The sequence below is a fragment of the Fundulus heteroclitus genome, unplaced genomic scaffold (assembly GCF_011125445.2).
Source record: "Fundulus heteroclitus isolate FHET01 unplaced genomic scaffold, MU-UCD_Fhet_4.1 scaffold_674, whole genome shotgun sequence".
Classification (NCBI taxonomy): domain Eukaryota; kingdom Metazoa; phylum Chordata; class Actinopteri; order Cyprinodontiformes; family Fundulidae; genus Fundulus; species Fundulus heteroclitus.
Window position 1 is genome coordinate 19096 of NW_023397115.1, and position 13290 is coordinate 32385.

Genomic DNA, 13290 nt, shown 5'->3' on the forward strand with positions numbered 1-13290 from the left:
TACAAATAATCACTGAATAAAGTTAAGAGGCCGTTGCTCTGTTAACACGCGCTGCAGCAGGAATTACTGATGACCATAAGCTGTGGAAGAAGCTGAAACAGCTCCGCAGAAGGCGGGGTTTAAACTGACCTCTGAACAGACAGCGCTGTGAACGGATCATCCGCAGCCCAGATGGGCTTTGTTATTTTGTGTATGTGTGGCTTGAGCAGTCAGGGAAATGCGTGTGTCACACAGTCATTGCGTGAGAGTTGAGAGCCCTGTTGCTAACATGGGCAAACGTTCAAAGCAGTAACAAACGCTAAACACCATCGAGAAAAGCTCCCGTTGCTCATGATTCCAACTACTGAGTCTCTCGCCATGGGGGCGTGAGTTTGACTGAGATGCTCTTATACCCGAATGCAGGGCTATGGTGATGAAAGCATGATAAGCAGGAAAATTAAACTGCAATAGCCACCATTTAACCCTAAGAGGGCAACACTAAGACCTTGTTAAGACAAACATTGCAGAACTAAAGACATATAAAAATTTAAAATAGAAAAACTGCACAGTAACATTACAGAAGCACCCTTAGGCCCACTTATAAAGTTTATCTGCAAAAATAAAAGTTTATTTTGGGATGAGTTACAATTTAAAAACTAAAAAAACTTGATACAGCCCCAAAACACAGATACTATACAACAAAACTCATCTAAGCCATGAATTGCTCCTAACAACTATATGTTCCCTCCTTCCTGAGGATAGTTATCACATCAAAATATGTGTGGTACTGCCGCATAAAGTGTAATCAAAATGAATGCTATACTACATGCTTTAAATATACAAAAACAAACCATGACATTTTGAAAGCCTAACACAAAATATTCTAAACATATATCAATTGAATTATTTGCGAATGATTAATACAAGTCTTGTCATTTGTCACTTGGCGTACCATCTGCTACAGGAGCAGAAAGCAGCATGGGTTTTTTGTGTTCAGTGCTTGTCCTACTTTTGGATTTATCCAGCTGACAATTTTTAACAATTGTCAGCTGGCAGAACATAATATGGCCTGTTTTTCTATCATTGAAGACTGTGATTCTTTACCCCCTGTCTTTCATTTAAAATGAAGTGCTTGCCTCTGTATTGCTTATTTATTATGTTAGTATAAAAATAACATGCTCAACCAGCAAGAGAAAAAAAAAACTATTTTCATTTGCATTTTTGTCACTTTGGATCATTGTTTGTTTGCCTATATTTCTCTTTGACAGACAAATTGGTATGCAGCAAGTCGATGAGCCGTGCCATGATGGCCACAGACAGTTGATGCGAAAAAAACACAGATTTTCCCATTACAATGACACCTGACAGAGGATGGGAACGATAGGGCGGCAAGCGAACATTTTGTCCTTGAAGTTGACGCATTGAAACAGAATAAATGGGTAAGCAAAAAGGATTAGAGCAACTTTAAGAAGGGCCAAGTCATGATAGCATCTTTACAACAACAGAACTTGTGCTCAAAGACTCCAAAAAGGTAGAGGTGAAACTGGTCAAGGGCTCATTGACTCACATGGGAAGAAGAGACAGGCCTGTGTTTTCTGATCCAATTTGAAGTGCCACTGTAGCTGAGGTTGCCAAAAAAAAAAAAAAAGTAATGCCGATGCTAATGGAAAGTTGCTAGAACACAGACTGATGCGCTGCCCAGTCTGAACCAATTCTGTTGTTGCGGGACCCTAAAATTGGATTTTAGGCATTCAAACAGGACCATGAGGTGATAGAACAAGAATCCTCCTTTTTTTTTCCATGGCTGGGTCAGTGGAGGAAGCTTGGAAAAGAACTGACATCACAAAGCAATTATGAAACAAATGAAACTGGTGGAGGCAAGTGACTGCTTTAGGAAAGTTCTGCTAAGAAAGCTTGAATTTAGCTGTTTATGTGACTGCAACAACAACAAACATCACAACTGACTAACTTTACTTTTAGCTGGAAAAAGGTATCTCCTTATTGTCCTGAGATGTTTAATCAGGACAATAATTCTAGTGTGCCAGTTGCAGCTTTGTCCCTAAATCTTTAATAAGAGTGAGGGCTGGTGCGTCTAGTTTCCACAGCTTGACTGCCTATGTTTTATGTGAAATGTGAATTTTAAGTCTCTTTTTTTGTTTGTAAGCACGTGTCTAATAGCCATCTTTCATCCAGCTGACTAGCAGTGGGGAAGGGGGAGCGCTGCATTAATCTACGCTCTAGACAGCCGAAAGAAATCCAGCCAATCGGGTACGCCCTGGGGCATCTCACAGAAAAAAAACTTTGAACCGTGGGAATAAAGTGAAATAGAATATATGGTTTTAAAAGCCTTGTTATATCTTAATAACAGTAACCGTCCCAAGCTTAGACATAACAACTAGGCGCGTTGTCCTAAATCAAGAGTCCAAGAAGTGCCAAACCAACAGGTCAGACAGTGAAAAGGATCTATTCATAAGGCTTTGCATTACAATCAAAGCAGACCATAAGAGCTCAAGTGGACTCCATTCATTGATGGGTCAGGGCATGCTTGGTGTAAAGTGAGTCATTGAAACGGAGACTGCTGATTGGCATTTGAGTGCGTGCTTATGTAAGAAATCCAGAAAAAATGGACTCATTTATGTTTTAAATCAAACAAGCAGGTGTGTCTAAGCAAAGTGGTGCATGAAAGGTTGTCAAACAAGGACAAGACATCCATGCTTATGTTTTATTTCTTAAGAAATGTGCTCAAGTATTATCTCTTCTTCTCGTGAAGGTTAACCGATAGGTTGATCCAATTTATCTACTGAGGCGTGAAAGGACTTAAGAAATACTTCACATTTCTGTACTGGAAAATGTCAAGGTTTCCTGAGAGATGAGGACAAGAGGAGGGGGAAATGACTTTTTCTCTTGCTGGCAGCTCGACTTCATGCTTGTTAGCACCAATAGGCTTATCCTTGGCAATCAACACCGGGACGGATATGTACAGTATAATTCTAAGTCCTGAATTGCATTACAGACAGCTGGTAGTACATCTGCCAGTAAAATACGTGCAGTGTCCCCGCCATATATGTGCAAATAGAAACACGCACCTCATTTAAAAAGATGGGATTGGTTCCTTGGTAGCTGAGGCTGTAAAAGCTTACATCGTGTCACCTCCGGATGACTATTTTTTTTACACAGCTGCACAGACGCATGTTCGGGTGACATGAGGGTGTCAACGCAGACATGGCCTGATTAAAGATGCACCGCGCAGCATCTGCGGATGGAGTTACAGCATTGAAAGGAGACTTAGAGCAAGGAGAGCCACTCTGTCGTGAACTGCATTTAATTCTGAAAACCACAGACTGTGAGCAACTCACCTGCTTGAACGTTGGAGTGTCTATTTCTCCCTCAATGCATTTTTTTTGTATCTGCAGCACTTCGTGTATCTGAAGTAGCTGTTTTTCACTTTGACAATACCAAGTGGGCTCTCCGCTCTCACGATGTGACTATGATATCCTTGAGCTACAGACAACCATTATCTGGCCGTTAATATGTTATATGACAGAAAAGCATGTTACCTTCAGTTCGTTCGGTGATAATATGGCCGTGTAGCAGCTGATATTTCGCAGAAGATACTGTCACAATGAGCTTAGTTGAGTTTACGTGGTTTTAATGGAAAATGTCTGTAGTGGAGTTGCATCACCGAATATTCGAGACTTGCAGTGCCTTGCTAAAGTGTCTATATCCCGTAGGCTTTTTTTCTGTTAAGTAACAACCTTGAAGTTTAACTTGATTTTATGTGTCAGACCACAAAACACAAAACAGTGCATGATTGTGAAATTGAAGGAAAAGGATGCATGGTTCTGACATCTTACTAATAAAGATGTTAAATGTGTGGTGTCTTTGCCCATCCTTTGCAGAATCACACAAGATCCTTTAGACTGGACCGTCTGAACATTCATTTTTATTTCTTGCCACAAATGTTCAAGTGGATTTAGGTCTGGACTTTGACAGGACCATTCTAATCCATAAAAATGCATCGATCTAAATTATTCCAGTGTTGCTTTGCCTTTACGTGTAGGGTTGTTGTCTTCCTGGATGATGAACTTCCACTAAGACTAAAGTCTTTTACTACCTCTAACCAGTTCTGATCCAATGTTTCATTTTGTTTAGCTCCATCCTTTTTAGTTGTGGCCTTTATTATCAAAGCGGACAGAGAGGAAATAGGGTTAAGAGAGGGGTAAGACATGCGGCTAAGGGCCACGGGCTGAGACCTGAACCCGGGAGGACTAAGGCCATCGTACGTGGGTCGTGTGCATTTTCATTTTTTATTTCTAACTAGGTGTGATTTCTGTCCCACTTCACAATCAGGTGCTCCTTTCACATAAAATCCCAGTCGCATACATTTAATTTTGCTGACAAATTATAAAAAGGTAAACAGGAATGAATGCTTTTGCAAGAATCTGCAAGTCAGTAAACATGAGAACAACATAAACTAACAACAATGGAGGAATCCTATGACTGTGAGCTGATGTTAGCGGCAATGTACTAAAAAACAAGATATTGTATGATGAGTGTCTTTGTAATAAGGCTATATAATATTAAGAGTATTAACAAAGATGTTTTTGATATAACTGTTGCCTGCCTTTATCAAGGGCGGTCCAACTCCAACTAACTGACAACATGTATTATTTACACACAGAACATAAATGCATCCCCTTTGAAATGTAATTACCCACCGAATTTTACATCCGAGCAGTGTTGTATGATTGTGAAACGATTGAAATTAAATGATTGTTCAGTTCTGCTGTTACCAACCTTTTTATTGTAAACAGAAATAATAATAAAAAAGAGCTAAACGTGATGAGTGATCACTGCAGGCTTTGTCTTGAGGAGGAGGAAACTGGAATCTTCAGATTGTAAAAAGAGGAATTAGCTAGCAACTCTGCAGGCCTGAGGACTCCAGCAGCAGCACAGAAAATGCTGTTTTTTCCCCATTTATGCTGCTGAGAAATTTTGGGCTACCTATGGAGTTTGGGGCACAAACTATTAAAGTGCAGCCCACCTCCTAGGAGGCTGCCTATGATGTGTTAAAGTCTTGCTGCTACCTCGCTGTCTGGATGAGTAGTATTTGATTCATGGGGGAGGGGGGGGGATGCTGGGGCACAGAGCGATTTTCTCTGTAATGTCCCCTGTGTTGTGAAGTCTACACCATACTGCTGACCTCGAATTTTAGCAATTACCCTTAAATTACACCATCAACTGGGATACTGGTACTACAGCCGGCCATTTGAACTGTACAAAAAAAACAGTTGGGAAATGCCTAGAGGCCTCTTTTCTTTTAGTCACTTAAATATTGTAGTTTGGGTGGGTTGGCGGGTGGGGAGGGGGTGAAACACCAACACCTGGTTTGGCCAAGAATGAAATCACATAAGCTAGGAAAAGCAACTTTTAACAGTAAAGGCCATAGAAGATTCTCAGTAAATAATGTATGTCTCTTCTATAACTTCATATAATCCATTGCATACCGTGCCTTACAAAGCAGATGTGGTTTTCGCAGACATTGTTTGCCCTCTGGAAAACCTCAGAGGTCTTCACAGAATAGCTTTATTTACACTGAGATCAAATTACACACAACTCTACTGCAATTACTAATTTGAGGGCATCTAGTTGCACTGGATTTTATTTAGGAGCATCAGAGAAAATACAATAGGATGCCATACTTTACAGGAGAGAGGTAACGTAATTGTCTGAAACTCAAAAATCTTTTATTTCTTTGTTCAGAGAACAACAATGAGCTGTTTAAATTGAAGTCATGGGGAAAAAGCACCTGTCTGCCATTCAGTCAGGCTGTGACTGCGAGAGAGAACAGGATTTTGAGGGGATAACAGGAAGGCTGGACAAATGAAAGAAAAATTGCTCTGTTTTACCCTTTTGAGCCTTCAACTTCTGTTTGCTGGCCATGGATGCTGAATTTGATAATGTAGACCTTCCAGAAATCTCAGTAAAGGTAAGGATCTAGATTATCTAGGGGGTATACACGGATATTCCTGTTTAGGCAATGCTAACCACAAAACTGCTCTCAGACACAGCACTTGTGCTCTTCATATAAATAGCAGAAACGCCAGGGGGAAAAAAATGATATTTTTGGAGGCTGTTCTTTGATTTTCTTATATAAACTCAATATAAATCTGTAAAACATAAACAAAAAATAAAGAAAGAAATAAAATGAACATTGAACTTTGTGGCAGCAACATGGCTAAATGGGATAACTTCAAGCCAGATACATATTTTTGCAAGGCAATAATTAAATAGGTTGCATGGTGTTACCACGAGAACCTAAACATTTAAATAAATTGGCCAATAATTGTCATGTACATTTTTCTAATAGTTGCTGCTTTCAGTAGCTCAGTATGTATGCCCTTCAAGATGAAAGCACAAAATTCATGAAAGGGAAAATCAGATGATCCCAGGGATTTGTGTTCTTTAATTTACTTGGAAGTGAGCCCTTCTTACCACAATACGTAACCCTCACTCAAACATGCATTAATCTTGGTCCTGGAACAAGCCTGTCTGTCTTCACTGCTACAAAACGCTCGATCCAGAGTCATAAACAGAGGAAAGAAGTTGCCCGCATACAGCAGGTTGTGCAGTCGAACAAAAAGCCTAAACGAACAATGAAAAGGATCAATGTGAATTTTAACAATCTTCCACAGTTCTGTCCCTAATTGTCATAAACAGCAGACAGAGCCAGGTAGCGGTAGCAGCAGGTGTTTACCTCAGGCAATTTCCCTCTGACACGTTAAAGAATAAGTGCTCACATGCTGACAAAAAAAAAAGCTTAAATCTTGCCAAAAATGTAAAAGAAAGGAGGGAAAAAAAACTCCCAATGACATTTCTCCAGCTGCCAGACAGATAGAAGTTAAAATGTAAGAAAAAGGGGAAACACATCTATATGGACAATGAACGGTAAAAGCAGCTGTTTATTCTGTGAAGCTTCTATTAAATGCCTAATGAAGTCTAGAAAATGCAGCAGAAAAACTATTCATCATACTGAAAAATGGTTATACAACTTAAGTGAAAAAAACGTTCAGCTTTCCTATGGAGGAACGTCCCACAACCTGCCAAACAATTCACGTACTACTCCGTTTAACAGCTTACTGCATTCTGCTGCTTCTAAATAAGTCATGTTCCTACAGCCAATACGCTTTTAAGATGGCACTCTTGTGAAACCACAGCGGCTAAAATACTATCATTAGAGCTCTAAAAAGCAGAGTTTGTGGTGCTCTGACATGTAAGTACATCACTTAAGCAATTTGGTGCTCTGAATGGTTCATCCTCCTAAGCGCCGGCCTCTGAACTGATTGGCTCCACTGAAGAAATCTGTCCATGTGCATCAAAACGTTCTGCAACAAAATGTGCGCTAACAACTGATTCACAGAGCCTGGTTTACATTAAAGAGCGCACTTTGCCATAATACACCGATTTAAAAGCCTTTGGGAGGGAAAGCAGATCTTTCTGAAGCTGAGCAAACAAAAGAATAAATGTTTGAAAGGAATCTACAATCTTACGGGGGGAAAAAACTTCTACGATTATTATAATTTGAACTGACTTGGGTCGGTATCGGACATAAACAACAAAAAAAATCATGTAGGGGACGTCCTTGGGTAGAACCTAAAAGGTTCTTTAGGCATGGAGCTGTCAACGATTTCAAGGTATACCAAAAAAAGTGTCAAATTAAGGTTTGAAAAGCACAACAGATTTCCTGTGGTTCCATTCCTACAATTTAAGTTCTTTCAATGATGCCTGAGAAATGCTCCAAAGGCAAATTACAATTATTTTGAGAAACGTAATGAGCGACACCCCCCACCTTCCTGGTAATCTTAGCTCGCTATGTCAACCGGGAGCAGGATGGATACATAAGCCGACAGCCTGACCAGTTAAGCAGATAATAAACTCTTATACTATAAAGAGCAGGGTGCCAAAAAGGGAAAAACGATTTTCACAACAGGTACAAAATTCCTCTGTTGGATTTTTTTCTTTATTATTATTATTATTATTATTATAGTTATTATTATTAAATATGTTATGTTAGCAGCCACAGGAATAATTGTTACTTTTGTGTTTTAAATAAAATCAGATATTATTTGTGAGGTTGCAGAACCGTGGCATTTTTCCCTCATACAGTCGGTGTCTCATGCCAAACCATGCCTAATGGCCTTTTGTCTCACTAATCTTTCAGACTTTACTTAACCCCTTGGCAGATGTTGTACTTGCAAAATTATTATTGAAATCATGCTATTTCAAACAGGAAGTCCAAAACCTAAGATTGCAATAATTATTGGAGCAAAAAGTTTAATCTACAAACCATCAAGCCCTTCAAAAATAAAGATGGTCGGAGGACGACCCATTGACCAAGCAATGTGAAAGCTCATTCCAGTGTTTGCGGAGACACAATATAAGATACAATTGCCTGCAAAAATTCAACATTATACTTTACTGTTGGCGAGGGAAAAAAAAGGTTATTAACTTTGTTCAGAGGCAGCGACACTCTTTCAACTTGGAGTAGTCTGTGGTTTGATTAAACAATATTCCAAATCTAAATGAAAATAGGCATCACAAATACTGTTGATAAATGTCAAAGAGTGCTCAGACTGTCTTAGACTCAGATTTTTCCAAAACACAAAATAAAAGTAAAAGAAGACATTGGCAGGAAATTGTGTAGTCTTCGATTTAAGAAGGTTCCAGTAAATGAATAAATACATTTGCATTTTTGCTCAAATTTCCCCAAAATGTAGACCCCTCATCAGAAAATAAACATCCAACACATCCAAGTTGCACATAAATTATGGGAAACCGATAATGGCACCACAGTCTATTTCAGATAGCCAGGTGTGTGCACACGAGTTCTCACACCTCCCACAGTCAAACGCCATCCTCTAGGACTTCAATCCCCAATCCATTCCCAAACCCTCCGGTCCCAACGCTCCCAGGGGGGGAGAGCAAGCACCTGGCCCAGCAGTTTCATATTTCATTCAGGTGTACCTCCGCAGCTCTGCACCAGCCTGATATGCACGCATATTAAGTACTGTATTGGCATTCTATTTTTCAAATAGCTATTTTACTTTCAAAGTAGGCCACCACTGAAGGCCTGGACACCTTTTTTTTTTTTTTTTGGCTGAAAAATTAAATGAAAATTCACATTAACTGTCTCCAGATCCTCTAAATTTGTGTGTGTCTGTGTCTACATATTTGAAATTTATTTTAACTGCATATTTGTTACCATTTCGATAGCATTACCTCTATTTTAATTGTGTGGCAACACAACTCATTTTGAATAAGTGGTCTTCAACTCTTTTGCAGTTTCAGCTGGTCTCTCTTAATTATTCCAACAAACTCTCTCTCACTCACTTTGAAACTCATCCTTTAGCAATCCTCTACATCTGTTGGAGATTACCGTCCTCTTATGGTAGCTGCAGGCTCACAGAGTATTCCCAACGGCCATCCACGGCCGTCTGCCTTATGGGAGAGCGCAGATTAAAAAGCAGAAGAAAACAACCCAAACTGACTTCACTTCCCCGCAGAACAAAGTGCAAAGTAGTAGATCAATGGACCCGCGCTCCTGCAACAAGGTCAGCCGGAATCACACTGTGTATCTGGCTTAATGGACGCTTTAGCCATGTTTATTTTCAATTCAATTCTGTTTATTTATATAGTACTGATTCACATCACACATCATCTCAAGGCACTCTACAGTCAATTTTGAGGGGGTTTTCAATGATATGTACATGAAAAAATGCATGAGCCTGTGTGAGATTCTATTAGATTTAAAAGTGTTTTTTATGAGCTTGCTAAACAAATAAATAAATAAATGCAATTGCCTTTAAAAAAAAAACCATAAGTGCAATTATTACAAATTTGCAAAAATTCAGAGTAGACACCTGATCATTCTTACAGGTACTGTTCAAGACCATATCAAGCAAAAATATTAGCTTTAATAGATTCTGCCTGTATAGAGAAACAGGTATATCAAACTGCTTGTACCTTGCTAACGGCACATTAGAACTCCTTAAAAAGAGTACATTAGCATTCACAAAAAGAAAGATTTGTCCATCTTTTTAAATGAGGGAAAAGTGTGGCAGCTTTTTTCAGCCAGCAAACTAGCAGTGTGCAGCCTCGGGGTGGGGCAGTTACACATTACCATATGCCACTTGGAGCGAGTGAAAAACTCTCGCAATGTATTCAGCAGCACTGAAAAACGGCTGAGCTGCGGGAACGGTTAAATAAAACCGTCTTATACGACATAAAAGTCTTCCATGAATTTCTGGCAGGTATTTTTTTTGTGTAAATGATTAATGGAGACAATTTCAAAAGAAAAGAATCTAATTCTGCCGGGTGGCTCGTGGACGTTTGGAGGCTGGCCTGACATTCACCGTCTCGAAAGGGCAGAAATTTAGCTGCGAGACCTGTGGGCTGAGCTTTCAGGTACGGCGTGAAAATAAACCGCCTGGAGTCATCGCTGTTTTCACTCTGCTGCATTCAAAACGATGAAAAACTAGATGTGTGTTTATTTAAAATGTTAAAGAGTTAAATGCTAAAGTGGGAATTATTAAATCCCTCCATAACTTGATAAAACTATTTATAGAGCTAAGCACTCTTCCCTAAAGAAATCCGACTACTGATGAAAAAAATCCAATTCTAATTTTAAGCTGGATTTCTTCTTTATTATCATTTCCAGCAATTTCCGCTGGAAGTTAAGAAAATAAATGACCCGAAAAAGAAAAAAAAAACAACAACTATTCCTTGGATTCCTCCTGGCACTAACAAAATCCTGCTAAAATTGCTTCCCTTTTAAACAAGAGGTGCTCTTACTTCAGAAAGCGCTCAGATATTGCTTTAATATATTCCACTTGGGTGTAAAAAACTTCTTTGCTACAAGCAAAGCGAAAATGGCCCGTATCCCTCAGACCATCGATTGGCCTCATTGACTTGGGAGGCGATAAACATGATGAGCACATTTACCTGATAAATAAAAATACAGCCGCACTTAAAGGATACAGCTCTGCATTATTTTCTGCTCTGGTGCGGCGGCGAATGCTGCGGGAGGAATGATTACGTCCGTTCGGCTAGCGTAATACTATCCCCCCCCCCCCCCCACTCTCCGAAACGTGTCTGCTCCCACAGATTTCACTTCTTCTGTCCATCACGTGAAACATCTGGATTCATTTTAGAAGGTCAGGGCCAGTGAAGCAGAAACTGTCAGTAGAAGTTGTCTTGATGTGTGTCATGAAATGGAGCAAAATGCCACCCCGAGACAGGCCAGAAAATAACACTTCTGTAGATAATATAAGGACTGAGGAACTCACAAGATAAAGGTGTGGGCGAATTTTACTGCCACCCAGACAGACACATTAGCTGCAGGGCCTTGTAAAAGTATTTATAGCCTTAAAACTTTCCCGCATCTTGTCACGTTCACAAACGCAAACATTTATGTATTTGTCTGAATTTTGTTTTGTTTAGTTTTTTTTATTGAAGTGGAGGGAGAGAAGAAACATTTTATTCAAAAAGATTTAAAGAGTATATTAAGCCTAAATCCTTTGCAGAATCACATTTTGGGGTATGCCTACAGATTCCGATTCAAAATCACAACAAGCTTCTTTTGGCCACGATTGTGCAAAATCTAGGAATTTGACTGCGGTTACGGCGCCCACGGCGTACAGACATTCGGTATACATATGTAAACAGTAAGCGTGGTTTTCTTTCTTTTCCATGTAAATATGAGGGAGGCTGTGAGTTGTTAAAGTGTAATATACTTATTTTGTTTCCCAGCATTATAGCTGACTAATCAGGCGTTCAGTGTGTTCATCAGATAGACAGCTTGGGGGGGAAGAGATTCTCTCTGTGCCGGCCGGTTTTTGTAAATATCGCTCTGTAGAGTCAACCTGAAGGTAAAAGTCTAAACAGTTTGTGTGCAGGATGTGTGGGGTCTACAGAGATGCAGGTTCCTGTGCACAACTCTTTCCAGCGTAACACTGGTGTTTGTGAGGTTTGCAGAGCTTTGGATCTTGGTTGTTCTCCACAACGTTCGGTCTTACCTGTAATGTGTTCCTTGGACTTCATGATGATGTTCGCTCTAATGCCACAACGATTTGTTGGTATATGAGTAAAAGCCACTGAGTTTTGTGAATCCTGTTTTTTGTTTTTGTTTTGACATGCCAAAATGTAAAAAAGTCCAAGCAATGTTAAAATGTTCATGAGGCTCGGTAGCCTCGTGAGACCATCCTGATCTCGCGAGCTTTCAAGGTTTCACTCGCAGATCAGTCTGGCTACCCTCCGTTAAAGAATATTTGGAGCAGTTCACCAAACGAACGTCCAATCAGCGTTGGCTTTGAGGCGGGTTGAGGTGTGACGCAACGAGGAGCGCGACAGTTCAGTCTAAAGAACATGGCGGCTTCAGCCGATGAAACTAGCGTTAGCGTGGCTATCCACCAAGTTTTATCGGAATTACAGAGTATTTCTTTGCTGAAAGAAGAGCAAAACACTGCTCTGGAGGCTTTTCTCTGAGGAAAAGATGTTTTTGCTCTTCTCCCGACTGGTTTCGGCAAGAGCTTGTGGTTGTGTTTTCGTCGTCGCTGTTAGTACGTCATATGCTTCGTTGATCTGATTGGTTTATTTGGCCTGTCTATCACCAACATAGGCCAATCAGCTAACCAGTATTTTCGCCCCTTCCCAAAATTACTTCAACGGAAGGTTTCCAGATGGATATGCGGAGCAAATCCATCTGGCGGAGTCAGGTGGATACAGGAAATACTGCCGATGAAGGATCTTCTTTACTTGTATAACACTATTTTTTTTTTATTTTAGGAAAGTGGAAGAAAGCGCATAAAATGATTTCCTAAAGCCAGGAAACAAATATCAAACTAGATCAAATAAGTAAATAAATAAATTAAATAAATAAATCTTATGCACTCAAGTAAATGGGTGTGAAAATCCTACAAGCCAACCCCATTTCTCTTCACTTAGAGCTACTCTAGGTGAGGAGAGCCGCTCCCCAGAACCATATTTTATAATGAGTATCTTTATTAGGTGTGTGCTTTTGGGTCCTCGCTCATTTCTTCAGGGGCAAACAAAAGTAAGCGAGGCATGCGCTCCAGAGTCCCTCCCACCTGTCTCACGGTGCCAATACCTCCTGCTTCACTCTTCTTTCTTTCCTCTCCCCTTCTTCCGATCCCTCCTCCTGGATTAAGAGCTCTTAATTTTCACTAATTATACAAACTCATTTCTTTTTCTTCATGTCTCGGCATTTCTCCCTGTTTTTCCCACCATGGGGCT

The 13290-nt window shown here is 40.0% G+C and overlaps 1 protein-coding gene across 1 annotated transcript in view; it reads right to left on the bottom strand.

Moving 5' to 3' along the window:
* LOC118561584 (protein diaphanous homolog 2-like) overlaps positions 1-9488 on the bottom strand; it is a 28359-nt gene extending 18871 nt beyond the window's left edge. The window contains exon 1 of the mRNA XM_036133732.1: positions 9370-9488. Coding sequence (XP_035989625.1) covers position 9370 — 1 coding nt within the window. The 5' untranslated portion in view covers positions 9371-9488. The remainder of the gene's footprint in view (positions 1-9369) is intronic.
* Positions 9489-13290: the final 3802 nt, after the last annotated feature.